This window comes from Aulostomus chinensis, chromosome 5 (genome assembly GCF_037954235.1).
Source record: "Aulostomus chinensis isolate RoL2024-O1b breed Wild chromosome 5, RoL_Achi_v1.0, whole genome shotgun sequence".
NCBI lineage: Eukaryota > Metazoa > Chordata > Actinopteri > Syngnathiformes > Aulostomidae > Aulostomus > Aulostomus chinensis.
The window spans coordinates 26,501,636-26,529,004 of NC_141324.1; the positions used below are offsets into that span (position 1 = coordinate 26,501,636).

Here is a 27,369-nt window from a genome sequence, read left to right on the forward strand (position 1 = left end):
CCTACTGTACTAAGCCAAATGAGATCAGAATTGGCTGAAATAAGAGAGAAACAGTGAGGCTTTCTGTGACTCCATCCATCTGAGATGACAGTTGAACACCCTCAGAGTTAAGAGAATATATAAGGGGTTTGTGCTTTAGGGATTAGCCCTGATCTTAAGTTAGTGAGATGAATCCTGCCCGTAAATTGACTAGACAGAGGATGCTTTGTGATGCCATAATGTTGTTTTCTGCCTCGGTGTTGCATGATTATGTTATGTGTTGGCTGTATTCAGCATTGGTATGGCCTCTCTTTGTGTCTCTCCACTGCATGCCCTCGTGGATCCACTGACTTTACTCAGCCGCCATACTGGTGACTCAGCTCACCACCCCCTACATCCGCATCCCCCCGGCGGCTGGTGACAACCAACTTACAGGTCAGACCCGTAGGTTTGTGTAAATTCTGACTGTCCTTCTCTCAGCACCAAATGTGTTTCATGTGGGAGCCCTACTAACGATTCCCTCAGCAGGAAAATAAACAAGTGGAATATTGCATGTGCGTGGTTTTAATTATCGTCATGCCATTTGCGTTGAATGAGAGTGATCAACTCAAAAATTCACAGACTTATGCTTTCATTGTCTCAGCAGTGGTAGACATAAAAGACCTGTTTCAGGAACAATTGTCATTTGATGTGTCAATGTAAGAGATTTCTGACAGGAGTTAATCCCCTTTTGTGAATATTTCTCATTATTTTTGGTAGATTTAGTTTTAGCTGCTGCCATTCCCAAACACACTAAAGGATTCTGAAGTGCTCATCTGGCAGATCCGGAGACTTTTCAAGAGCAGAGCATCTATTAAAATTCTGCTCAGTTTCTTCTTGTTGTCTAGCTGCTCAGAGAATCTCAATTTCTCTCCTGCTAGAATTGAAGAATATTGACTTGTGACAGGGAACGTAAAACCTTACAGCTCAAATGGGGATTTGTCACAGATGGCAGTTCTGTTGAGATTAGCCTGTAACAGTGTATTGGGATGAAATCAGCTCCATCAGTTTAGATGTGATTGTTAATATGTCACCAGTCATGTACTCATCCACCTCTCTCTGCTTTAAGATACTTGGAACGGCCCTACTGTTGATAACAGCACACCAGAGCAAGAACAATATGTCAAAACCAGCCTGGAATGAATATTTACCTTTTGATAGGGAGGGGGGGAAAAATGGCAACTCCGAGGAGAGAATGAAGCCCTCTCTAACTGATTTGTCTGACATAACAATTTATCATTCTAAATTTACCCCTGGTGACAAGGAGTAATGGTGTTGTTCAGGTGGACAGTTGTGATTACAGCAACGTTGCCTTCCTTAGAGTGCTTCTTATCACTTCCCAGGCAGGAGATGCTTTTAAAACAAGCCACTTTTTTACCTCTCTATTTCTGTCTTCTTTTTTTTTTATTGGTTATCTCCTCCCATGCTGATATTTAATGTTTTGGTTATTTCAGGCTGTTTTATCTTCTCGGGAATTATCTTTCCCACACTGCATTTTACATTTCTCTACAACGCACAAACCGTTCGCCCCAAACATGATTAAGCAAGGGTAGAGATGGCGTGCACTTATCTCCCCCCATACAGCTTGATGTCCACTAAGGACGGAGCGAAAGGCAAAGTCTACAAGACAATAAGAAGCAACTTATTATCAGGATAAACATTGGGCTTCATTCATGAAATGTTTAATGCACACATTTGTTTGTAAGTGTTGTTTTAGACCTCTTGTAACATTTCAAATCTTTGCAAGCCTGTGTGATTCACAGCTACAAGAAATGCACAATAGATTTCTGTTTCCTGTCTGTAAGACAAAAATTGAGGGCTCAAATAGTCCTTTTTGTTCTGTAGGATATTTCATGAGTGAGGCCCATCGCTTGTTGTGTATTGAGGTATTTTGATGGTCCACAGAATGCAAAGGGAATATAAACGCATCAATGTAGAAATATTCGAAGGACGTGTATGCGCTGTTGTTGAGTGTAACAACATAGAAATTGTTTTGACTCACAGTGAGCCATAAAATGTGCGCTTTATTTGATTTTGCAGGAGCAGCCACTCACAAACCTGACGCCGTGGAGCCGGAAAAACAAACGGACCACACCGTGAAGATTGCTGGGGTCATAGCTGGCATCCTCCTCTTTGTCATCATCTTTTTAGGAGTGGTACTCCTCATGAAAAAAAGGTAAGACACACACACACACACCCCTCTTGCCACTTTGAGGTTGTTTTTTTTTTTTGTTACTTCTACACATGTACTGAGCAGAGTAGTCACAGATAAGTAGTTCCTGTTTTATCATTTTGTATATTTCTCTCACAAACGGTAGCATTGTCAGTGTCGTCGTAAATAATTAATTTGATCATGTTGTTACGCCCCATTAAGGCTGTTTACAGCCATGAGATACAGTGTGCCATGAAAAATTAATCCTTTTCCACGGCACCCTCCAACAAATGCGTGGTGCTTCAACGACATTGGAGTGGGAATAGGAAAATATTTTGAAGCCTTTGGTATGGAGAGAGTCAGGAAAGGAGATAAGAAAGAAAATATTATGAAAGGCTTAAAAGGAAAGAGGATGGCCATGTAGCTAAAGGCTAAGTTTACATTAGCCCCTTACTGAGGAGAGGTCCTCTGCACATATCCCAGCAATCAGGATAGCTAAAGCTCAGCAAATATCAACCCCCTTTTGTCCACAGCAAGCCTTGAAATGACAGTGTCGATTTCTGCACAGTTATTGAGATTTTTTGTTGGCTTACCTTGGTTTCTTGATCATGAAGTGGGAGACCAAAAAAAAAAAAGACTTTTTCTAGGAAAGCATACCATGTATAAGCTGTGTTCTCCAATCTTGCATACAGTAGCATGTCTTGAATTGAATATATTAGGTATATTATAATTATAATAATATTAAAGGTCAGTACCACTGACAGAATGAATGAAACTGAGTTGTAAGGCAATTTCTACAGATGCAATCTGACTGTGTAGCACAGTTGGTAGGTGCAGAAATCAGCACACAGTAATGGAATTGTTTTCAATTACCATTAATCAAACCAGAGATGGAGACGACTTCATTGGTCGAATATTGTGAAATTACTTTTAAACAGGGAATTGACGATGTGTTTAGACATTCAAACCACTCATTAGGTTTCAACCTTGGAGGTCAGATATCTTCATTTTTTTGTAAGTCTGTAAAATGATGTATTCATAAGCTGGGGGGGGGGGGGGGGTTAGTGGTTGCCTCTGAATCACTGTCATATGCTTAAAGGCACATGCCAACTATTTTGGGAAATATGCTTATTTGTCATTCTCCCCAGAGCCAGACGAGAAGACAGAAGTCCTTCTCTCCTCTGTGCAGCATTGGGTAGCTGGGAGCCACAAGGGCCTGTGGACCGCTAATTAGCTTAGAACAATGAATGGTTGTGGATGGGCAGGTTAGCTTACCTTCATCAAAACTCACCCATTTTGAAATCATTTAAAATCACACACAGAACAACTTTCCTCACAAGGTGCAGTGGTTTGGGTCCAGCATCTCAAAATCCCTGATGGCTAGAAGAGTGACGCTACTACTGGCCAAGAGAATTACTTCTGGACAAACATCCAGGGGCTTATTTATCTGAGTTTTGAGGGAAGTTTGCAAACAAGTTCCACCACTGCCATTCATTGTGCTAAGCTAATTGCTAGCGGTGAACAGGTTTCAGTGGGTCTCAGCTCCCTTAAGAACACAAAGAGGAGAGAAGGGTATCTGTCTTCTTGTTTGGCCCTCAGGATGGCAAATAAGCATATTTCCCCAAAGGTTGATGTGTTCCTTCAATGTCATTTAAATCTGGAGAGTTTCTACAATAATGACCTCCCTCTTTGCAAAGCATGACATGACTCCAAGCAATCACCTTTGCCCTCACGATCACTAGTTTACCTCCACGTATGCCACCATATCTGATTTTGTTCATTTCTACTCTTTTTTCAAACATTAATATATTTTTACTTTTTCTTTCCTTTTCATTCCATCCCTCCCCTCCTCCACCGCTTAAATCCTACCACCACCCCACTCGGCAGAAGAACCTATCACTCCTACACTTACTACCTGTAAGTAACCACTTTGTGTAATGTTAGTGCCATGCTTCTCACCCACACGCTGTTTCCCATGCATGCAAAGAGCCATGTCATCCTCTTCCTGCCCAGAGCTATTACAGAGGCCCAACTGTAATCTCTGCTGGAGGAACGGAGGATGCCAGTCCAATGCATCTCCACACGATGAGCACATCATACTGTATGTCACATTGGCACAGGTTCTGATGAAAGCAGACAGACACAGCTACACCCCCACAAAAGAAACCTGCCACTCAGATGTTATAGCAGACATAATTTCTGCAAGACTTTTAAGGTTTACCAAATGATGAACTAAACTGCCTTAAAGATTGTACAGCTGCCAGACCCATTCCTTTCAAAGAAACAAAAATCGATGCAGCAGCTACTGCATTTTTACTGATTGTGAATTTTTCATTCACCTCCAAAGATTTTTAGCTCTGTTGACTTGTCAGTTTGTTTTTGAAGTGCGTATAACAGAGCATCCATGCCTCAATTTGGTCAAGAGCTTCTATATTTCATGTTTTGTACACACATATTCACTGCACACATATTTTATTTGCTGTAAATATATGTAGAATTAATTATACATGTATTGTAGGTATAACAGAAATTGAGCATGAGCTAACATGTTTAACAATTTGGCTCCATATGCATGTGAGAATTTCTCCTCTATCCCTACCCCTACTTCATCCTCTCACTCTATCATCAAACCATTGCAAATTTCATGCTTTTTTTTCCCCCCCTGTTTTTCACGCATGTTTTTTAGGTTATTGCACGTCTATTCTGATTATTTTTATGGTGATGGTGGAGTTGTGTCTTAAGCTGACAAGACGTTTGCATCCCTTCCAAACAAGCTGATGTGATCACAGAGTAACCCCCATTCTGTTTAGATGTCTCCGGCATCATAAAACAATAGTCGTAGCGCTGCTTTATTCACTTTTGATATAACATGATTCCAGATCACACCTCTGAATGGTAAAGAAGCTTATTCTGCAGCTCTGCCTTCCCTGCTGGTGCTCATAGTCTCCTTCTGTACATTCTTTGTGATGGATGCCAACTAATCTGTCTTGAGATGACTGTGATCACAGGATAGAATGGAGGCTGCCTCGTATCAAAGAACATCTCAGAATACACCTGCAGATAATACTAGTCTGAATACTCTGCGTGTCACTCATATTAGATTCGCAGCTGTCTTGAATGGAGAACCCCAATGATTTAGAGGAGTGGTGCCATCAAAGCGGTGCATACATACTGAGTCGAGGCTGCAAGCTAAGCAGTCGCAGTATCATTCCTGTTATTTTAATAAGTGTGATGCATATGTCTTGGTTTATTGCAAATATGAAAAGAGAGAAGAATGACAGTCCCACTAAAGCCTTACATGAATGAGTGCAATGCATGAGCGCATGACAGAATGCTCCACAAATAAGACACAACGAGGGATGCTTTTCTTCTCTGTTCAAGTCAGTAGTTTTCTTCAAGTTTGGAATCGCTGACTTTCTGCATTTGGATTTCTCTATTTCTTTCATTGAAAGAGGCATGTTTGGAGGTTGGATTGCTTTGATTGACAGTCTCAGGTTTATATGTTTCAAACATGATAAGTTTAGGCTGCAGGATCACTCCTTTTAGAAACAAATTAGAGTTTAGTTTTGTTAATGGTAACGCATCCAAATTTCCCTGTGGCCCTGTCCAGACCTGCATGAAGGTCCAGTCATTAGCAGACAGCTCGACTGCAAGTATTTGGCTCGGTAAGGTGTCTGCTGTGGTCAGATCTCACTTCCCAGCACCACGCAAATAAAACACTTGCATGATTTCAGCTTGGCATTTACTCGCAACAGGTTGCATGTATTACAAGCAACACGCTCAGGTTTGTTTCTAAAAAAATCTTGTGGAAATGAAAAGTAATATTCACATGATTTTTTTTCCTTTACTGTGGATTATGTCAACCTCGAGCTTATTATAGAGCCTTGACATTTCAGGAAATACCATATTGCTTTGGATTGTGTTTGTTTTGTGTAAGATTAAAAAAAAGAGAGGTTGTCTGCCGAGCTCGATTTTTAACTTGAGATTGACACAGCGATTTGTGTGTCTATCAGTGGGAAATTATTCAAGCAGACACACTCTATGGGTTTTTTCTAGCACATCAGATGCTGTGTCATAATGATCATAATATGCTGCTGTTTGCATGCACATCAGTGCGCCAAATGTCATCAGCCAATGATGTGGTCACTCTGCCAAAAGAATCTGTCCACGTGTGGTCCGGACCACCTCAGAATGTGGTGACAGGGATCAGAGCTGTCCGCTTGGGATCAGATCACTCAGGGATGCGTCTTCATATGCAGGTCTGTACAGGCTCTATGGTCATATGTGTCAAGAGCAGTGAGAGCTTTGCTGTAAATATTTGAAAAGTAGGAAAGGAGAGCGCTGACAAATATTGTGGCTTCTCTCTACATCTGACAAGATAATTTACAGTTGGAACAGATGAAAGATTGATGATCACCAGTGAGAGGAGTGTCCTGCAATTACAGCAGAAAGTACTAAAAGAGAAGGAGGGAAAAAAAGAGAAATCTTCAATGAAAACGCGAGAATGTCAGGCTGTCACACCTCTGTAATGTTTTTTGTATGTTTTAATCAAACAACTTGTCCATTTCAACAATCTGATGATTGAGACCAGATGGCTGTGTGATGGTACCTTTGACATAACATCGGCAGGTTCAATAACAGCTGATGCAGCTCATGGCGGTGCGAGTGAGGAAGTTCTGTTCAATCCATACTCTCATCTTCTCTTGTCTTCTATCATATTTGTGGATAGCAACTCCGTAGCAAGCAAGGCTAGCGGGGCAAGGGAGACTGTACTCATGCAGAATGAGGCAAAAACCCTGCATTACTTCCTCCTTCCATGAGGATTATAATCCACCCTAATTCATGTATATTAGATGGACAAAATAGTAGAAAGACCTCCCTTCCAGTTTGTAAATCAGTACACAGTACAGTTTAGATCCTCCAAAATGACAAGTAAAATAAACCGGCATCTCTCTCAACAGTAAAATCCTCATTCACCATAGAGATTGTTGTATTATACTGGATTAGTTTATCGAAGTATATCTAACAACTTGGCAAGTGAGTGTCAATAGCACTTACGGGCTCTCCTCTGGAGCGCTATCCTAAGTGTTCAGCTGCAGTTCTGATGACAGCCTTCCTGTTTGCCATGACATTACAACACCTGTATGATTGATGAACCCCATTAATGCTCTCATGCATTCATCAAAGTCTTGTAGAGGCATGAGAACATCCCGCAGTCACCAAAATATGCACTTTAGGTAAATTGCCAGAGCTGAGAGGGCTAGCACACAAGACAACATCAGTCAGAATGCTCATTAGGGATGCACTTACATGTGTGATCAAATATACCACTGATTCTTTAATCAGGTGTTCGTTCAGGCTGCTGCTGTTGGGGACAAGGCAGAGATCAATTGGCACGGGGCGAGGGGTTGCAATTGGGTGTCTGTTCCCATGAGGGTTTGATTCATCCATCAAGCGGCAGCCCTGTTAAGCAGAAACACACTTGCCGTATCACTTTCCCAATGATTTTTCAGGCTTGTCTAGTGCTCCCCAAACCTCAGTTATGTGATCTGACTGAATCGATTTCTTCTAAATAATTAATTTTTATATCATTTCACTTCAAAGTACTTTTCGCTATCATGTAAAATGAGAGCATCACATCTCAGTGGAAAACATGAGAAAAATGTCCATTTTTACAGCCAGAGAAAGTTTAAAATGAAATGTGTGGATTATTAATGCCACAAGATGTAGAAAGAGAGTGATTTTAAATTAGGCTCTGTAATAACAGACACTGCAGCTACAAGTGTAAATCCAAGAGTGATGTCACCCACTCTTTAGGTACTGCGCTTTCCCTCCCAGCAGCTGCTAATTTACCATCAACGAACATGCATATCTTTTCATAGTAGATGTTAAACTGCTGGACACATTTGCTCCTTCAGTGAAAAGCCCATCTCAAGTGTGTGCACGGGAGACTTGAGGTTTCCACATCACACTTGTCTAAATTACTTGCTGAGACATGATTGGGAGCCATTATGATGACGAATGATGCTCCTAGGTACGCAACCTCCAATCAGCTTTGTGGCACGAGTGCCTACCATGTTCAACAGCCCTGTTTCGCAGAAACGAGACGTCATTCTGCACATTAAAAAAGTTCAGGGTATTTATAGCGTTCGTTAAATATTAATTTAGCGTGATAAGACATTTACCTCTGAGAAAGCGAACTCCAGTCCGATGAATATGGGTCAGGCATTAGTAGTAATACTGGGTAACCAAGTGAGATCCCGTGTGTCCTTTTACTATAAAACCAGTAAGATGATTTGATTGAAAAATTGACAAAAAAAATAAAAAGACTTGGAATTTAGTTGGGAAATGAAAAAAATAATAATTGGCCAATTTTATTACATGCTTAATTCACATGAATGAATGAAGGAGCGGAATTTTATAATTGTAACACGCACACTACTGTACGCCCTGCCTGCATGGTCTCTCGAGACAACACACACTCACACAAACCAGGTCCATGACCTGGTGTTTACATTTAAAAGCAACAAAGAAAACAATGCCGAAGATATGAAACATCTATCATCATTGGGTATCTATCGTCAGAACTCATAATTCACTGACAGAAGCTTCCGGCGTCACATAGAAAATAAAAAAATAAAAATATGAGTCAAATAAACCCTTTTGCCCTCCCATCCAGGCTGGTAAGCAACCTTAAATACTTCCAAATTAAGCAGCCGTTCCAGTCTTTGTTCATCGTCAAACCAGATTACATGACATTGAATCTGACGTTATCATATTTAACGCTTTTGTACATAGGTTTTTAATTGAACCAAAATAACTGTTGTTTCTCTAACATTCCATGCACATCTGGCAGGGAGGGACATGTATGCTTGTCAATGATGCTTTTACCCATAATTCCATACGATATGGGGAAGACAATAAAAAGAAAAAAATATTGTCATCAAAATCAGTGTTACCTTTTTGGATTGATTCTTGTTCTCCAAAATACCTTGAAAAAAAAAGTTCTGTACTTACATGGATACTCGTAAATTATATTTACAATTCTTTTAAAAAATCATACTTTGCATAATCACCTCAGTGTCTGAGGAAGGAGGTCTGCTAAACGCACCATGTATAACACAATGTGCTCAGGGCAAACACCTTCATTAAACCTTACAAGCTGAACATGCAGCAAGAATCACGTTAATTGGTACAAGCCTTGCAGATTTTTGTACCTACGAGCTCTGCATGTTGATGAGCAGAGGAAAGAAGAAGAGCAGCTCCAGCAGAGCAACGAGATGTCATGCATGTAATCTTTAAGTTTAAACAGATTCTTGTGGCACAATACACAACTTCTTCTGCGGCGTATGAGTATCGATGCAAGTTGTCAAAACCCTGTCATTATGAGATTTTTTTTTTTTTTTGGCCAAAGGTTTGATACGTTTTGAGAATATTATCAGTTACTTATAATTCCAGATAAATTAAGTCCAATATATTGTGATAATTAATTTAAAACTGAACTATTTAAAATATTCGCACTTTTAAAAAGAGGACATTGATTTATTTGTACCTCCAATAAGGAGGTAATGTGTTCACCGGCATTGGTTCAGCTCCCCGTGAGCAGGATAGTTCTAAAACTTGCTGATGAAATTGATCAAATTTGGTAGAAAGATAGAACTTCAGTTGAGGAGCAATCAGTTGGATTTTGGCCGGATCTGATGACATCATCGACGGTAGCAGAGTCAAGCACTCTGAGTGCCCTCCACAGTCGTTTGTTTGTTTGCTAGTAGGATATCTCAGAAACGGATGGATGTATTTTGATGAGATTTTGTGTGAAAACAGGTAAAATCACCAGGAGCAACAGATTATATTTTGGTTTACGGCAATCATCGTGATCTTATTCTGGATCAGTTCTACAGAGGACCTTTTTTGGGTTGGAAGGAATTTTTATGAGACTCTGAAGTAATCTACTTGGAACAACTTTCATCCTCCTCCATTGATAAAGGCTCCATAAAGGCTTTGTTTCTACAGTACAGTTTGTTCCTGTCTTTGAATAGATCCAGAGACGGATCCAAAAAACAGTCCTGAAGGACACTTGCCATGTGATTGTTTGCTTCAAAACCATTTTACTAAATCAGTGAAGCAATCAAATAAGCAGATGATCATTATTGTGCTTTGCTGAATAGTCTGCTTTCAGAGATGTTCTGCTCTTTCATCTGCTTGAGCAAAAGGGATAAAGGAATGGATGGATATCAAGGTGATAATTGATGGACAGACAACCTTGCGGAAGAATATAACAGCTCAAAAGAAATAAGACAGCAGGAACATCCACTGAAATGCCCCCGATGGGTTGATCAAATTGTCTCTGTGGCCCCTGCCTCACAGACAAACACACACATACTCACCCATGCTCTGGGGAACCGCGCATGTGTGATCGTCTAATGAAGCCAACTTTGTCCCAATGTCGCTAGGTTTAGACTGCTCTGGTGCTGAAATGAGGCCCGCCATGCTGAGCTTGAGGTTTTGAAGCTGTTTTAGAAGTTGCAGCAGCATCACCTCCCACAGAACAGACATTCTGGCAAACTCGCGCTGACACACAAGCCGTGCAGCTTCCTTTCTGTTGAAGCTGAACTAGTGGCGTTATGCTTTGCTCACTTAGATCCAAGATATGTCAGGCCTGTCATGTGCTGAACTGCAGACAATCTCTCTAATGAGAGTTGCCTAATATAGTTACCTGGAGTGTTTGCTCAGTCTTTACTTCTATAAACACCCCTACCATCTGTCTTTCTCATCCCCCTCATAAGCACATTGCATTCTGTTTTGAGGAGTTTGTGATTTTCTTGTCGGGCGTTCCTGCGAGCGCTCAGGTGTTTACATTTTTTTTGTAGGATCTCGCCATGTGTCCTATTATGTTCACTATCAAGAGACATGATAAATGGTCACATTCATCAACCCTCACAAACGTGTTACGCTACACTTTCTTATAACTATCTCTTCTGGCACATGAGACCCTGTAGTACAGTCATCTATCATTACATTTTCCTCTCATACAAATTAAGAGAGGATAGCATGCCAATTAATCTTCATCAAACACCCACTGTGCCTTGCAAACATCCCACTATTGCTGGTGCTTTCCTCATTCTGGCTCGGGTATCTGTTGCCTCGTTTATCTCCGGTGATTGTCCTTCGAATGTTACGTGGGTCCAGAAAGCAGAAATCCAAGTCTTAGCTGATGCAGAAATGAGAACAGCGGTACAGTATTAAAACCTCCATTATAGTCCTTCTAAATAGTCGACTCCTTGAGTGCACACAGCGCTGAATCAGTCTTAATATTGCCTTGGGTGCATAATAGTTCCCCTCCCCATTTCACCCTTTCTTATTAAAATAAGAAACTAGTACACAAAAAAAATGAGAGAAGATCATTTGGTTTCCAGTTCTAATTGCAGATTAAAGACAAAAAGTGGGTCCTGCTGTTGAAAATGTCAGTTCTTTGTCATTTTGCTTTCTGAAGAACAGATCCACCATTAGCCTCACATCGTGGCCTTCAGAGTAAATGACTGTTTGAAGACAGCAGGGGTTCTGTTACCATATGGCACAGGACGGCGACGAAATTGAATAAACAGAGGAGATTTGCGAAAAGAAAGCAACAGGAGTGCATCGTTAGACAGCAGTTGTCCGTGAGAGAGACCGCGATTCAAATAGGCAGAGGGGTCGCACAGAGAGTAACAAAGTGTGAGGATCAGTGTGAGGGCTGGCGCAGTTAATTTTTGCTCCGCTCGCTCCCCTCCAGCTACAGAGCAGTGGAAAGTATCAGATATGCTATAGCTACAGTATTTCCCCTCTCGAGCTGTTTGACATTTCTCTGTAGTGCGACTTTGATAGAAATATAGGAGCATTAACTCCACAGAGTCATCGTGTGATGTTTTATTAAAGCACCGTAGAGATATTCCCTTCTTCTTGAGAAGGTCAGAGGTCAGGGTCAACGGGAGAGCTCCAGTTCTTCAGGGATTCATTGTATTTCATAGGACACACCAGCAGAGGAACCAGTTTGCCCTCAAAAGAAAGAGTTTCACATTTTTGAAGAGGTCTTATTTGTTGTTCGTGTCTTCATTTTAATAACGAGAATTAATTTTGATTTTAGTATAATTTAAACATGAAGCAGCATCTGTAGATACTTCACAGCAAGAGGGTATAAAGAAGCAGCCGGAATACATAAGAATAAGCTAGCTTATGTGCAGTAATATGAAATGGAATGTTTCATGAAAAAGAGAGATGACGGGAATGAAAGGTTACATTTGTTGTACAATATAAGACTGGCTCACGATGTTGATGAAACGCTGACTGATGTGTTGCAACCTTGTTCTCCTGTGGCGTGGACGCAGGCATGGTTGACATGGACTGTTTAGAATAGGCTTCCATCCTTTTATCCTTGAAATTTGTGGACAAAACAGAAGCAGAAAAGCCGTGATATCAAAGGAACAGCAGCCAGGTCACAGGCAGAGGAATAATTACAGATGAAGAGACGTCAGGATTGTTCATGAAAGCATCATTATAGAGAAGGCAGGAGTCGGACAAACGGGACGGGATGGGATTGCCGGCTGATGATTGTAAACCTGACAGGGGAAAAAATATTTTTGAGCCTTAAATCAGCTCAATGATGCAATTATTTTGTTTTAATAATTTTAAAGTTTTGTTTTTTTTACTTGTATGTAATTTGGTAAAATGGCATTTGATAATCAGAAAAGTACAATACATTACAAATATCATGAAGTATAATTATTTTAAGTATTTTCCCACTTGACCAAAATTGTGATTTCTTGCGTATTTTAAGCTTTCTGGACCAATTTTCACAAAGTGTTTTCGCCATATTTAGCATTAAAGGATTATCGAAACAAGAGTGTTTTCAGATCCTGTTTAAGATGGTCTGTCCAGCCCAGTGTCTGAGGGCGCCTGGTGACAAATATGGCATTGCAACTCTCTTAATTTTGTGCTTAAATCATGTGACACACAGCAGACAGTGGTTAAACAGACCTTACTGCCGGCTCTAACATATGAGTCCATAAACACTTCCAGGGGATTGATTGCAGAGAGCTTCACTTGTTATGATTAAATCTAGACTCTGATCCAGTGTCTCACAAGCCAGCACAGGTTAGGCGTGAGCTCTCCAGCTGCTTTCAATATTACAAAAAATCGTTCTCCAAATGATGTAATGATGTACACGGGTGCATACACATATGTAGATCTGCGTGTGTGTGTGTGTGTGTGTGTGTGTGTGTGTGTGTGTGTCTACACACAATGCTTGAATGGAGTTTGATCCAGAACAAATTGCTTTTAGGCTGGAGCACATAAACTGGAAGTAGGTCATTAAAAGCAGGTTGACTGTTTCAGTTCACTGTTCACAACTGCAATTCTTCTGCCCCCAAATACTGTAGCTAATTTTAAATCATCAGGGCGACTGATGTATCTGGGTTAGACTGTCACACCTTTATACTTTATCAAGGATTTATATTTACTGCTTGGAAAAACATGTGGGGCCCAATAAAAAAATAGTGTGGCCACGACCCGGGACACATTAGCTCAGCCATGTCAGTGCTTTGATGAGTTATTGCTACCAGCATCTTTTCAGATAATTCATTGTTACTTTTGTCTGATTGTTTCTACCCCCCCCCCCCCCCCCAACCCATGAAGGAAACTGGCCAAGAAGCGCAAGGAGACGCTGAACAGTACCCGCCAAGAGATGACAGTGATGGTCAACTCCATGGACAAGAGCTACACGGAGCAGGGCACCAACTGTGACGAGGCACTCTCCTTCATGGACACACACAACCACACGCTGAACACCCGTAGCGAGTGTGCGCTCACACTCAACAACCGCAGCGAGTGTACTCTCACTCTCAACGGTCGAGGTAAGATGGTCCCACATTTGCATACCGGCATTTTCATGCACGCCAAGCGTGGTGGAAGTTATTTGTTGTGGTCAGGTGAGATGGAAATCCAACTTCCTGAAAACATGAGTCGGGGTCTTAGATTTCAATTTTAAACCACAAGTGAACGCATATGAAAAACGTGTGTAGGTGTGTCTAAAGACGGGTATCCAGTGTGACACACTGGGACCTTTTCTACTATCATCGTTCATGAGTGGTGTTTTTTGTGTGCATATATCACTGCAAGTAGTTGAAATTGGCATTGACAGTGCATGCGGTTTCGCTGCACTCGGAGACTTTGTTGTTGCAGTGCTAGTGAAGGGGAACCAGCTATTTCACAGACACTCTTTGATAGGATTTTGTTCAAGATTGTTGAATCTTTTCATGGAGGATGCATCCACAAGCTCTGGAGGGATTGTTCTTCACTTTTTTACACATCCCCTTTTCATTAATTTCCCCTTTAAATTTTGTTTTCAGAAAAGTAAATCAGACATATTGGTATTTTATTTCTTGTTTCTCTTGCAGATACCTGCAGGGTAGTTGTATTAAAAGTTCTGAAAGCATGTTTACAGCCTAAAGGAGGTGAAGCGTCTGGAAATCTAAAACCTGACCAACACTTATCAGTAATCATTAGCACTCTGAGAAGTCTGTCACAAGGCCCCAAACTCAGCTCGCTTCTGTTTGTTATTCATGAAGGAAACACACAACACACAGTAGATGCACTCTGGTGTGATAACCTATTAATTTTCCCCATCCCAGGTTAAACTTAATGCTTTGTTGACGGACAGCTCAGTTAAGTCTGCACCCAGGGCTTGACCTGGTATAATCCCAGTCAAAACCATCAGATTAAAACTCCACAGCAGCTTCTGTCTCCACACCCCTGCAGGGCCTGAGCCCCAATGATGCTCTGACCTTGATTAACTGTCTGTCAGCGTGGATGTTCAAATCTGGCCTTCTGTCTGCCAGTGCAAAAAAGATTTAAATGCATTACTTCTTATTCTGCCCATCAGTGTAATGCCCTTAACACTGTTCCCTGAGCTCCGCCTGACCTTATGTGGCTGTCAATAGTGTATTCTCTTAAAACATTGTGTCAGATTATAGCTCTGATCACTCAGAACCCAAACCCCCTTTGCGTGGCTCTGTGGTGTTGAGCCCTTATTCTTCTGTGACACCAACTGACAGCTCAGGTTGCCAAGGGTATTAATGGACATGGAAGCACTGCTTTGCTCCAGCACAGCCATGGTAGGAGTAAAAAGAACTGCTGGAGAGGAATTTGCACATTATTTCCAATTAGTCAGTTTAATAATGAACCTTGAAACTAATAAACCTCTCAAGCAAGACTATGAAACTTTGACATTGAATTTGAAAGCAAGTAAAAGTCTTGCTTAGTTCAACAGACTCAGTGTTTTTTTCTTTCCAGAGGAATCTTTAAGCACTGATTACATCTCTGGGCTACATCGTGTCAGGTTACATGCGCCTGTTAATCATTAATACATGAATCATCCGCAGTGACACCTGCCATGATCCAGTGTTGTATCACAATGTCATCAGACTATTTGTTATCGTTTTAATTGATAAAATACCTAAGAGCCACAAAAAAATGCACACAAAGCATTTAAGCTCAAGACTGTAGTGATATTGCCTACCGGGCAGAGAACTAGGCAAGGCAAGGCAAGGCAATCTTATTTGTAGAGCCCGTTTTCACAAACCGTTTGTCTCAAATGGCTTTACATGGCATCATAACAACATCCTCTGCCCTTAGACCCTCACATCGACTGAGGGAAAACTCCATAGAAAACCCTTTTAACAGGGAAAAATCTGAGAAACCTCAGGGTGAGCAACAGAGGAGGGATCCCTCACCCAGGACGGACAGACGTGCAGTAGATGTTGTTACAGATAAGAAAACAGTTTACAATGCAGAATGTGGGAAACATGGAAATGTTAATAACAATTGAAGAAGGAAGCTTCTGGTAGGGGAGGCAGGGAGAGCAAGCCAGCTTGATGGGGGACTGGATGGTAGACTGGTTCATGGAAGGGGAGCGCACGGAGAGCAAGCCAGCTTGATGGGGGACTGGATGACTGGATGGGATAAGTAAAGGGGGGGTGGGGGGGGAGGGCGATGCAGGCGGCGGTTGGAGGAGAGAGATGGAGCTCCGGTGGATCTGTGGAAACAGAGAGACTGCGAGACACCAAGGCCAAACTACAAAGTGCAACAAGTAGTACTAGAGACTCATGCTGCGTTCAGAAGGAACTGGTGAGCTCATGTTTCCAACATGGAAAAGTCCTGAAGTCGCATGCAGGACTGTTGTCTCGTGGAAGCTCCAGCGCAGTTGTTGACGGCAATGCACACATGAGCTGGTTCTCCAAGAAAAAGTCTCGCAGAAGTAATTGTCCCAGTATGAACCCTCAAGTGGCGCCCAAAATACTCACGATGTGGAACACCTGATTGTAGCCGTCTCGCAGTTTGTTTTCAGAGGGACTCCCATCTCTGCCGAATTGCGATAAATTTTGTTCTGGAGTGACGTCAAAATTGCACGAATTAAAAACAAAAAGAAAACAGCAGATCTGCATTTGATAAAGGACCACATGTGAAAGTGGCCCGGATCAGATTTGAAAAGATGAGATTCCGTGTGTTTCCACTGTCACGAAAAAAACCCATCTCACTCCAAAAAAAGGAAAAAAATCTGGTTTGATCTACATTTGCCTGCAGTGCTGATGAAGTGCAAAATGGTGCACGACATCTTTTACGTGACTTTGTTATATTTTTGTAAAATTTAGTTTGTTTTATTAACTTTATTCAAAGAGTCAGACAAGCATAGACACCTCTTTACTCAGCCTCCTCTGATTGTATTTGTCCATCAATCAAAGATTTTGTGCAGCTTTTGTTGAATTGCTCAGATTCATGCTGCTGCCCAAGGGGGTAAACCGAATTACGTGCTGAAAAATGATTTCCCATAGGGCAAGTGAGATGATATCTTCTTGCTATTTAGCAATAGCGATCCTTTCAAGTGTAATTTTGAAAACAATGTTGTATGTCGTGAAGTTCAGAATAACCATTGACTTTTGATGCCTTGTGTTGTGTTTCTTTCCATTTCTAGCCGGTTCCTCACCCTCCTCCTTCACGCTGCCTAAAGCCAACACTCTGAGCACCTCCATCCCCACCAACTCCTACTACCCAGGTAAACATGCACTCTATTAGCTCCCACTACTCACATGTGTCAGACAGGAAGTTAAATCCTGGGGTGTGAAAATCAGTTATCGAATTATTGCACGTGGCAGGAATAAAAGAAGTAAGCGGTGGAGATAATTTTTCCAAATAAGAATTAATGTGTTTCATGTTGTTGCTAAGACCTCTTCGTTTTATGTAAATTAGTGACTAATTCACTAACACGTGATGTGAATTTACCTAATAGTATCTGGTACCTAACGCTATCTGCTTTACAAATTAGAAAGCGATTTCACAAATGAGAGGGAAGCTAAATTGACTTTAGATACACCCTGCTACACCCTTTGCCATTACAGAAAGTGGTTTATTTCGGTGTACTGGACTGGAATTTAACTGTTCAGTTATAATTGCAGTTTCAAATTATATCTATAATTTTATGCCTTGTGTAATCAGATCGCAGCTCAATTATTAGCTTGAGTAAAGGGCAGCTAGTTTTGGAACCAACCACGTCTTTAACCTCCAAACTAAATTACAATTTAGCTGTTTCAGAAAATGTGTGATTCATGTAATGGTGTTGGGCAGGAAGCCAAACAACTGTCCGTGATTTTTGGTGTGTAGTTTTTGTGGATTCTTGGCTTCTTTTTTTTTTAATTTACTGCAACTCTCTTTCCTCCTCCAACTTCTGCACTTGTTATGGGGGTACGAGCAGATCCCTTTGTGCCAACTGCCATCTTAGGTGAGACATATTTTTCTTTTGCCATTGCTGTTGATTATTTAGTATAAAGTCAATGCTTAAAGTAAAGACAACAGTTCATAGCACTCATAAAATGGCTGTTTGAAAACTAAAGTGTGAGGACAGAAAAGCACAGATTTTTTTTTTCCCCCATTTTTGGTTTGGTTGGCTCTTTTATAAAAGATGGCTTCCTCACCTTCATACCTGCCTGCTGCTTTCCCCTCCTCCCCTCCTCCTCCTCCTTGTCCCTATCTCCCCTCTTCCTCTCCCTCCTGAGGGGTTCTCTCCTGGGCTGATGCTGGCTTTACTCCATCCCATCCGCATTGCGTGTCGTGCGTGTGATGTCACATACGTGTTTGACCTCTCATATGCATGGACAGACATGTGGACTGGATGTGGGGGGAGTGTCTAGGGGGGCAACAGCGGGGCAGTTGCCATAACAGCTGCACTGAAACACAAACAGCAATCAAATGCAGGGGAACAGTATGAGAGGGAGACAGAAAAATCTCTTAACACCCCTCACCAAAAAAAAAAAAAAAAAAGTCAAAATAGGGACGCTGATCATTTAAAGTCTAGCATTAGCTGCGCTGCCCTCCCCTCCCTACCCTCTCTCCTCACTACTCATTTGACTCCCCTCCCTCCTTCCAACACAACAACCTTTTCTATTATTCTTTTTAATGTCGCTCCCCCTGCCTTTGGCTAACTGCTAGTGACCTACTTGTTTTTGTTTTGGTTTTACCCGTGTTTATTCATCCCAATCCGTGATTAAATAGAATTCTGAAAAAAGCATTTTGTTCTGTTACTTATTATTGGCCTTTGTTGAAGATGTAGAGCAGTCTAAAGTGCGAGCAGATGCTTTTATACCAGTGGAGCACATAATAGCTGCTAACTGGGGCACTAGAACTGTAATAATTTAATACTCAAGGCCAAGAAGGAAATATTCACCAAGCAACTCTACAACAGCTTCTCCACAAGTAGCATAACTGTCTTTAGAAGTGCACTACTTACAGTTAGGGCCTATTTTCTTCACATTAGTGCAACTTCAAGCGGCGTCTTTCATCAGCGCCTCTATGACAGCTGCTTTTGTTAGTTCCACATTTAATGAGGCATGAAACAATTAACATTAAATTACGGCAGCCAGAAAAGGTTACATGTTCTCAGTTGTGACAGATTCAGTCACAGCATTGTCTCTCAGTTGAGGTTAATGATCAAAACTGATTAGATCATTGAGGATTGCTAATGTTTTTGATTTCATGGCAGAATCCTTTCCAAAAAAAACACAAAAAAACCCCAAAAAAACAACAAAAATGGTGCTCTAAATACAGGTGTCACCACTAGCACACGCAAATATAATTATAGCTATTAGAGGAAGAAATTGAAAATGTCAGAATACTCAAAAAGAAAAAAAATTGGCATCATTAGAATATGCAAGTCAAAAATCTGAAACAATTACAGCCTCTTCCAAATGCGACAGCTATTTCACCATTATTTTCTCCCTTAAATGCCATGACTTCCTTGTTTTGTTGTTTTTACTTTTGTCATGCAGTGTTGAAATTGCCCCATCCATCCACTCAACATCCCCCTTGAATATAGGCTTTCAACCTAGACAGTTTGGGCTGAGAAGGCATGTGATCTTGCCCGTAGCGTAGATCTAAAACACTGTGACAGGTTCTCATGCTGTATTGTTGCTTACCCCCTTTCTCCTCTCTCTTCTCCTCTCTTTCTCTTTACATACGTAACCTCTAATGTATCTGCTATCTAAAAAGTGCCCATTAATGGTAAGTTTTCCCAAGTGGGCCCTGGGTTGGGGGAAGGAGGTGGTGTTTACTCAGAAAGCAAGCCAAAAGTGAGAGGCTGCTTCTGACATGGACATTATGACATTTATTGCATGACCAGTGGACATGTTAGCATTTCACCACCCTCCGTACCTTGCCACCAAGCCACCGTTAGCCTAGCATGGTCAAAGTACACACAGTGCCCCATGGCAGCATCACCCCATGCATTCTCCTCCCATCTCTGCTTCCCTCTTGGGTGTTTAAGATTTTTTTCTTTTTTGGCTCATATTTTGGGGAAGATTGGGTGGCAGGGTTGAATCCACGCTGTGTTTGTGTGATGCTTCTGATGATGCCTGCTGCAACATGCTCACTGTGGCCCACCGCAACCCCCCCCCCCCCCCCCCTCCCTGTCCCACCCTCCCACCCCCACATCCTCCTCCATTTTTCTGGAAACCCTCCATCGTCCGCTGGCTCCCCACAGCATCTGTGCCTCATGTCTGCCACTGACTGAATTACAGTATGAAAGAGCTGGAATGGACTCTTGATATGAACTATAACCCAAACCAACATACTGGATTGCCAGTAAAAAAAATAAAAAATAAAAAAAAGAAAAGCAAATGTGTTGTTTTACAGCATTTTCATGTGTATTTTAACGTTTATTCTGTTAAAGTGCTACACCTGCAGGGCCTTTATATGTAAATGGCTATAGGTTGCTGCACAGTACAGTAGGTTATGTTTTCCAGCACTGAGACAGATGGACCGGAACCTTCCCACCACATGACTCATCCTATTACTCAATGATGTTGTGCGTTGTGACCATCCATAATGAACAGATTACTAGTTGAGAGTTGTTTGTCAATCTGGAGGGTGGTGACATAATGCTTATCAGTAAATGAGATAATGGGCCATCTGTTATTTGGAACAGTTGTGAGCAATTTGTTTCAACTTTATATGTCCATAAATTAATAAAATATACATTTACTGCTTCAAGCACTTTGTCATGATGTCACCCATATGTACCCTACAACTGTTTACTATTCTATGCACCTCTGGCTGCTAGCATCCTGTCCTGATGTGCCCCGGCTCTCCCTGTATTTGTGCCCCATAGATGAGAGCCAGAACATGGGCAGCGACACCAGCAGCCTGGTGCAGTCTCACACCCACTCCCTGAGGAAGCGGGAGCCCGTTGATGTGCCGTACCAGACAGGTCAGCTGCACCCGGCGATCCGCGTGGCTGACCTCCTCCAGCACATTACCCAGATGAAATGTGCAGAGGGCTACGGCTTCAAGGAGGAGTACGAGGTAGGAGAGCTGTCACCCCGTCACTATACACAAATAAAGCCTGCTGATAGACTTGTTACATCTCCACAGAACCTTGAGTGGAAATGTGTGATATGAGGCTTCATCTGTGTTGTGGTGTGAAGCCCCACGTTCCTCTATCTGTGTCTGTCTTTCACTGTTTCCCCTGCACAGCAGAACTGTTGTTGTTTCTCCCCAGATGCACTTTTATGATAAATTGTTAATGGGTCTCGTCTCAGTGTGTTTACAGTGTGCCTCACTTTTTTTGTTCATCTGTGCTTTGTTATTTGCAACCTTCTTTGCGTGCTTGTGTTTGTGTGTCAAATGCTGCCTTCTTAGTTCCAATCGGAGACTCCAAGCAGACATTTGAACACCCCCCCCCCCCTCCCGCCCAAACAAAAGACTAGCCACTGTGTGATTGCTGTGCCCCCCCCCCCCCCCTTTATTTATGTCAGGTCTGACTACTGCCCCGGCATTCTCAGCCTGCTGCTCTCCTAAGACTGTTGTCACACAACAGCAACCGTAATCTGACACCATGCCGTTCACTGACACCAAAACAAAAGATTTTTCCCCACAAGAGCATCACTCTCATTCCCACTCATTAGCAGGAGAGGCTGGCAGGGCTTGGCGGCGCTCCAGCCTCCTTGCCGTCCCTCATCACCACACCAGCCAGCCGCATCTCACCCTGATGGCTTCAAGCTATGCTTTATAAATCCATCTTTCAAATATCTTCTCTGTATCACCACAGTCTTCTTATGCGTTTCCTTCTTACCCCTTACCTGCATCGTGTGTTTCGTTATTCACCCGTCCTGATTTTCTTACTTTTCAACTTAAATGTCTTCTTTATTTACCTTTAAACTCTCTCTTCTTTACTGATCTACATCTCCCGTTTTATTATCAGTAATTAACTCCACACTTGCCCCTCATGGGCGCAGAATTAAATAATGCAGCCTCCCATTGCTACCATGCAGCATCCGATCATTGAGGGGCTGGGGTGCATTGGGCTGCCCTCCAGGCCTAATCCATTATGGATAAAGGTAGTTGGATTCTCACAGCCAACATTGCATGGTTGCTGATCAGTCAATCAAAAGAGAGTGCGCTGCAATGACTGATTGACCCTTGTCCCCCTACCCCCGGCCCCTAGCTCTCCACAGCCCGCTGCTGTGGGATGCTGTGCATAACGGAGCTCATTCTCACTAGACTAGAAGGATTCATTTGTATGTTTTCCTCCACTTCTGTCTTCTCTATATTAATCTGTCATAAGGTTAATGCCCTTTTTAACCATTTGATTTTTTATTTTTTTTTTGTTAATGATGAGATTGGAGCCGAGTGCACCTCTAAACCTGTTGACTTACACTGTACTATATCTCTCTCTGACCCATGCTTCTTGTTATTCTGTACGTTAACTTTGGATCAGATAAATGAGGTAAGCCAATATTTTTGGTTATTTTTTTTTTTTAAATGTAGATGATATAACACACCTGAAAGACTGATGGTGCTTGTTGGCTATTTGTTAAAGCCCTGTGGGATTAAAAGTATCTCACATATGTGACATAGTCATGAAAAGGGCATTCACCAACAGAAGCGACACATACCTACACAAGCATTTGACAGATGCAGATGAGATGTGTGGCAACTGTGTCCTGTCAGGTCTTGAAAATGTCGCTGTGAAATGTTTATAGAACCAGAAACTGTATCTTGATGCATCAGCGCTCTACATTTCGATCTCCAGATGTAGGTTTATAAAGCTTTTAAAAAGAATACTGCTTTTTTTTTTTTTTAAGAAATTGGGAATAAATCAAGAATGTGTCATTAAATGAAAAATATTGATTTTTAACATAGAATACATATAAGCTATAGTTATTCTTACGTACATTAAACGTGGATCGTAAGAGGTGGCTTTGCGTATGTACAGAAGCTGAGACAGGATGTCATAGAAATCTTTTATTGTAGTTTTTTTTACGCTGTTGTAATTTTTGGATTTCATGGTAAAAATGTAATATGTTGTAATCAGATACTGGCAAACTTGTTATCTCAACATAATGGCCGTTTTCGCTGGATAAAGATAGAATTATCCACTTATAATGACTTGTAAATTGTTGTCATGATATAACGAGCTTGTTATCGCAGGATAGTGAGATGATATTCTGTTATAACAGAGTGCAACCTTGTTATCAGATATTGAAAGAAGGTTGTGTAAGTGCTGAGTTTCTCTGCCTCTGTACATACAGTATGTGTGCTATCGCCACGATCTCAGACCAGCCAAGTTCATGTTCACTTGAGACCAACAGACAGATCATAGGTACTAAAACAGCAGCAAAACAATGAAAATGATATTGCATAACGCCTCACCGCAAAGACATGATGTATACTTTGAAAAGCTTTATAAAGCTATTTTTAATCTCCAATATAACAAAGCATTTGCATGCACACAATCTCCTGCACGCTGATGCACAGTTTGAAGCAGGAACTTGAAATATGATGTCGTCAATGCAAGTCACTTGTTTTTTACCTGTTCGTCCTGTGCACAGGGAAATGTGTTGCATCTGGCTCCCACACAAATGAACACTAGTCGGTTTGAATGAGTCTCCTATACCCTCACACAGTTAATGATAAATTGATTCAGGGCAATTAAATAAACAATCATGCTTCTTTGTGTCGCCACCCCTTTTTATTTATTTATTTGCTTTGCGAGTGTTTATTTCGTTATCTGTCGATTAATGTTGATTTTCCCAAAGTGACCATATGTGGAGAAAGTACTGTGGTGCTCACTTTTGCGGTTACGGACAAAAGAACAACTTAATCGAGAAACTGTGCAGGGGCTGTACTGTAGCACGTAGCCTGTAATTAAAGTGACTCAGTTGCATCTGGGTCAATAAGAATAACTCGTGGAGGTTGAAAAACTGTCTGCAGGTGTGGTGGTGTAACAAGATCCAGCCTAATATTACCTGCTGCATGGTTGTTGACACACTCCTGCCGATGTGAGACTGATGGGGGGGGGGGGGGGGCTGTTTGTATAAAAGCCAATGGAATCTGGTTTAGGGAGCTACCTTCTCCTGTTACTGCCGCCTTCATGCTTGTGAGGCTCGGCTGCTCACTCACATGGTGTGCAGCTCCGCTAACCTTTAGCATCTTAACACGCATGATCCAGTAGTGACTGGAGCGTCCATATTACCTAGTAATCAAGATTAATATCTGTATATGGCAAAAACTCCCTCAAAAAGGAAATAGTGTTGTCAGTTTAATTATTTTTATTATTTCCTGTATTACAAAATATTGCAATATATATTAAAAAAAAAAGACCACAAATATGGGTTTGCCTTTTCGAGAGCATATATTGGTAATTGCATTTTAATGACTTTAATGCAGGTGTGTGGCAGCCTAGATCTCTAGTTCTTAAAATTTCCAGCTCAGAACCCCCAAAATAAAGGTTCCAGAGACAAGCAACCCCCACTGTCCCTGAGTGTGATTGAAGCGTACACGTATTGCACACAAATTCACTAAATGACCAAGCAGCCAAATTTAAAATTGAACCTGTGTTTAAAAGTAGATGTAATGCTATTTTCTATCTGTAAAAAAACAGTTACCCCCCCCCCCCCCCCATCTGACTCCCAATGACCCGCAGGGGGTCCCAACAACCACTTTTGGAGCCTCTTGTGCACCCAAAAGAGCCTGTTTGCCCTCTACATTGTCTTCCCCCTTGGGGCTCCCCACGTCACCAGCCCCAGAGTAACAGTTTTACACCCCTGCATGTGGCAGAGGGAATGACATTGTGCATTTACTCACGACATACTGCCATGGATGAGGAGACCCACACAATCCATCTGTGAGACATGCTTCCCTCCTCACTGAATGGATGTGACATATTTTTAGCATATTTGAGCTGGTTTTCAGTGAAATCACTAATCCTTAGGACTTAGCACAGGAATATGTCCTTGAGCAGTGTCCAAAAGGTCTTTATTTGCCAGACAAACGGCCTGCTGCCTGCCTTAGAGCTGAGATGAATGTGACCATCAAAGGCTGATGATTGAAGACAACGCATCCTCAGACTGGCTTACCTCACTAAAAGAAACTCTGCACACAATCTGTTTAACCTCCAATAAGTGCTCTTGAATCTTTATTTGCAGATGATCAGAATTCTAATGCAGCAGTTGACTTTTCAAATGTGCATTAGCTGACTATCAAAAAACCAGAACAATAACGTGTTTTTGTAAAGGCTAGTCTGCTCGGAGCCGACCCCACCCACTCCACGCCGAACAGCGGTGCACTGGCAGTGGAAATGTATTTTCATAATTTGGCTTAATTGTGCCTGGTGTGCCATCAGAATGGAAATCTCCCTAGTGAGAGATGATAAATATTTCATGAGGGTAATCTGAGTGGAGCAGTTTTGATCTGCAGACAATGAGCTGGCTTTATTTTTCCCCGCGCTGTGCTGATTGAGTCCTTCAGATGAGGCAGACAGACAGCCGCTGTGGTGGCTCCGCCTGGCAGAGTGGCGCAGGGGGAAAAGTTTGACACCCACCGCCTCTGCTCTAATGGCTCTCACTGTTTGACACTGCTCCCCAGGATCCACCATCCTCCCTGTGTTTCATGTCTAATAATGGTGTGAATATATCTCTCTGTGTGTCTTCCTCTCTATTGCTAGTGTTCCGTTCCTGTTTTTTTGGTAGATCTGAAAGTAGAAGACTGTGTTCTTTAGCCTGGTTATCATTTAGAGTGCTCACACATGACACCATATTTCATCTCACCCCTCTCTGTTCTGTTTTCTCTCTTTTCAGAGTTTTTTTGAAGGACAGTCTGCGCCATGGGACTCTGCCAAGAAGGATGAGAACCGCATGAAGAACCGATACGGGAATATTATTGCATGTGTGTACAAAGCACCTCCTCAGTGCTCATGAATTTTTGTGTGCTGTTCCCATTCTTTGGGCTGATTTATTGGCCAGGCTTGTGACTCTGGATAACTATAAGCTGCTCAAACAGAGTTTTATTATCAGCCAACAAGAGCAGCTTTGACCTTTCCAATCTACTTTTATATCATCTTCCTGCAGTGTCTTTTCAGTTACAAGAAATAAGCCGTGCAGCATATGGCACACAATGTGCAGCCTTGGCAGTATTTATGAAAATGTTGAATTTGAGCTGTAATAGGAATTGGAAAATTCATTGTAACCCCTCTGCAAACCAGATGACGGCAGTCACTGGAAAACCTTGATATGATCCACTACTGTTGACTCCCCCAATGTTACCTTTTCCTTCTCACGGTCAAGATGACTTGTAATTTTAACAATTTAGTGTTAATTTGGAACTTTCCTTGTTAAAAAAAAAAAAATCAAAATGACTGGACAGTGGGTTTTTATGTGGCACCTGTACTCTATTATTACACACTAGCCCTATTAATGAAGGTTTTGTGAGGTTTTCACTTCATTACACGAGAAAAATCCCACACAGCCTAGATTAAGAAGTTCCAGATTAATTTGATTTTGAACTTTTAAGTCCTCTTCTGATGCTGCGCCATGACAGTTGTAACGTGACGGCAGCGTCACAGTGTTGGTCAGACAGACTCAGACTCATGACGACCTCCATCATTTTGCATTTCTTCATTTCCACTCATGCCACCGTCTGATGCGACTGTGGTCATGCTCTTCCATCTTCCCTTTATTTCTTGTATGTCACTCTGTTTCCTATCCACCCCCCCCCCCCCCCAGACAGACACACACATACACACACTTTTTTTCCTCCTGATGCCCTCGTTAATATGATTAATTCAATGCCGGTTTCTTCCTCTCTGCCTCTTTTCCAGATGATCACTCCCGTGTCAGGCTGCAGGCCCTGGAGGGGGAACAGAGCTCCGATTACATTAATGCAAATTACGTTGATGTAAGTACACACACCAGCCAGCGCCACCAACGCAAAGGTCACTGCGCTTCCTCTCGGGGTGGGAGAGGGCGCTGGTGCCGCCGTCGCAGGGGGCCTCGGGGAATAAACAGCCCCTGCTGCCTGCCCATCACATCCAGACACACACAGAAAGACTCTCACACACAAAAACAGTGCCTTTATATTCAACGTAAGAGGGCTGCCGTATCACTCTTTGCATCGGATATATTAAGAGGAATGAAGATCAGAGGCTGACAGCACTGGGAAAGAAAAAAAGACCAACTGGCACACAAGGGAAGCTGAGGGTATAGTTTTGGACTTGGCTTTGAACAACACCATGCAGCCAAAAATGATAGGAAAGGAGAGAAGTTGCAGTGCAGTTATTAAGACAGATGAAACAAGACCAAAAGCTACACAGAGTATCTTCAGAGTGTATGCTGCCTTGAACA

The 27,369-nt window shown here is 41.9% G+C and overlaps 1 protein-coding gene across 7 annotated transcripts in view; it reads left to right on the forward strand.

The window, feature by feature from the left end:
- Positions 1-27,369, forward strand: part of LOC147261946 (receptor-type tyrosine-protein phosphatase mu) — a 164,511-nt gene that overhangs the window by 104,360 nt on the left and 32,782 nt on the right. For 4 of the 7 annotated variants that reach the window (XM_086204259.1, XM_086204263.1, XM_086204258.1 and 1 more), the window contains 9 exons: positions 340-414; positions 2,059-2,194; positions 4,058-4,087; positions 13,841-14,058; positions 17,175-17,255; positions 17,952-17,978; positions 20,859-21,052; positions 25,828-25,915; positions 26,847-26,923. In XM_086204259.1, coding sequence (XP_086060385.1) covers positions 340-414; positions 2,059-2,194; positions 4,058-4,087; positions 13,841-14,058; positions 17,175-17,255; positions 17,952-17,978; positions 20,859-21,052; positions 25,828-25,915; positions 26,847-26,923 — 926 coding nt within the window. The remainder of the gene's footprint in view (positions 1-339; positions 415-2,058; positions 2,195-4,057; positions 4,088-13,840; positions 14,059-17,174; positions 17,256-17,951; positions 17,979-20,858; positions 21,053-25,827; positions 25,916-26,846; positions 26,924-27,369) is intronic. The other 3 variants (XM_086204262.1, XM_086204261.1, XM_086204264.1) reach the window with 3 other exon arrangements.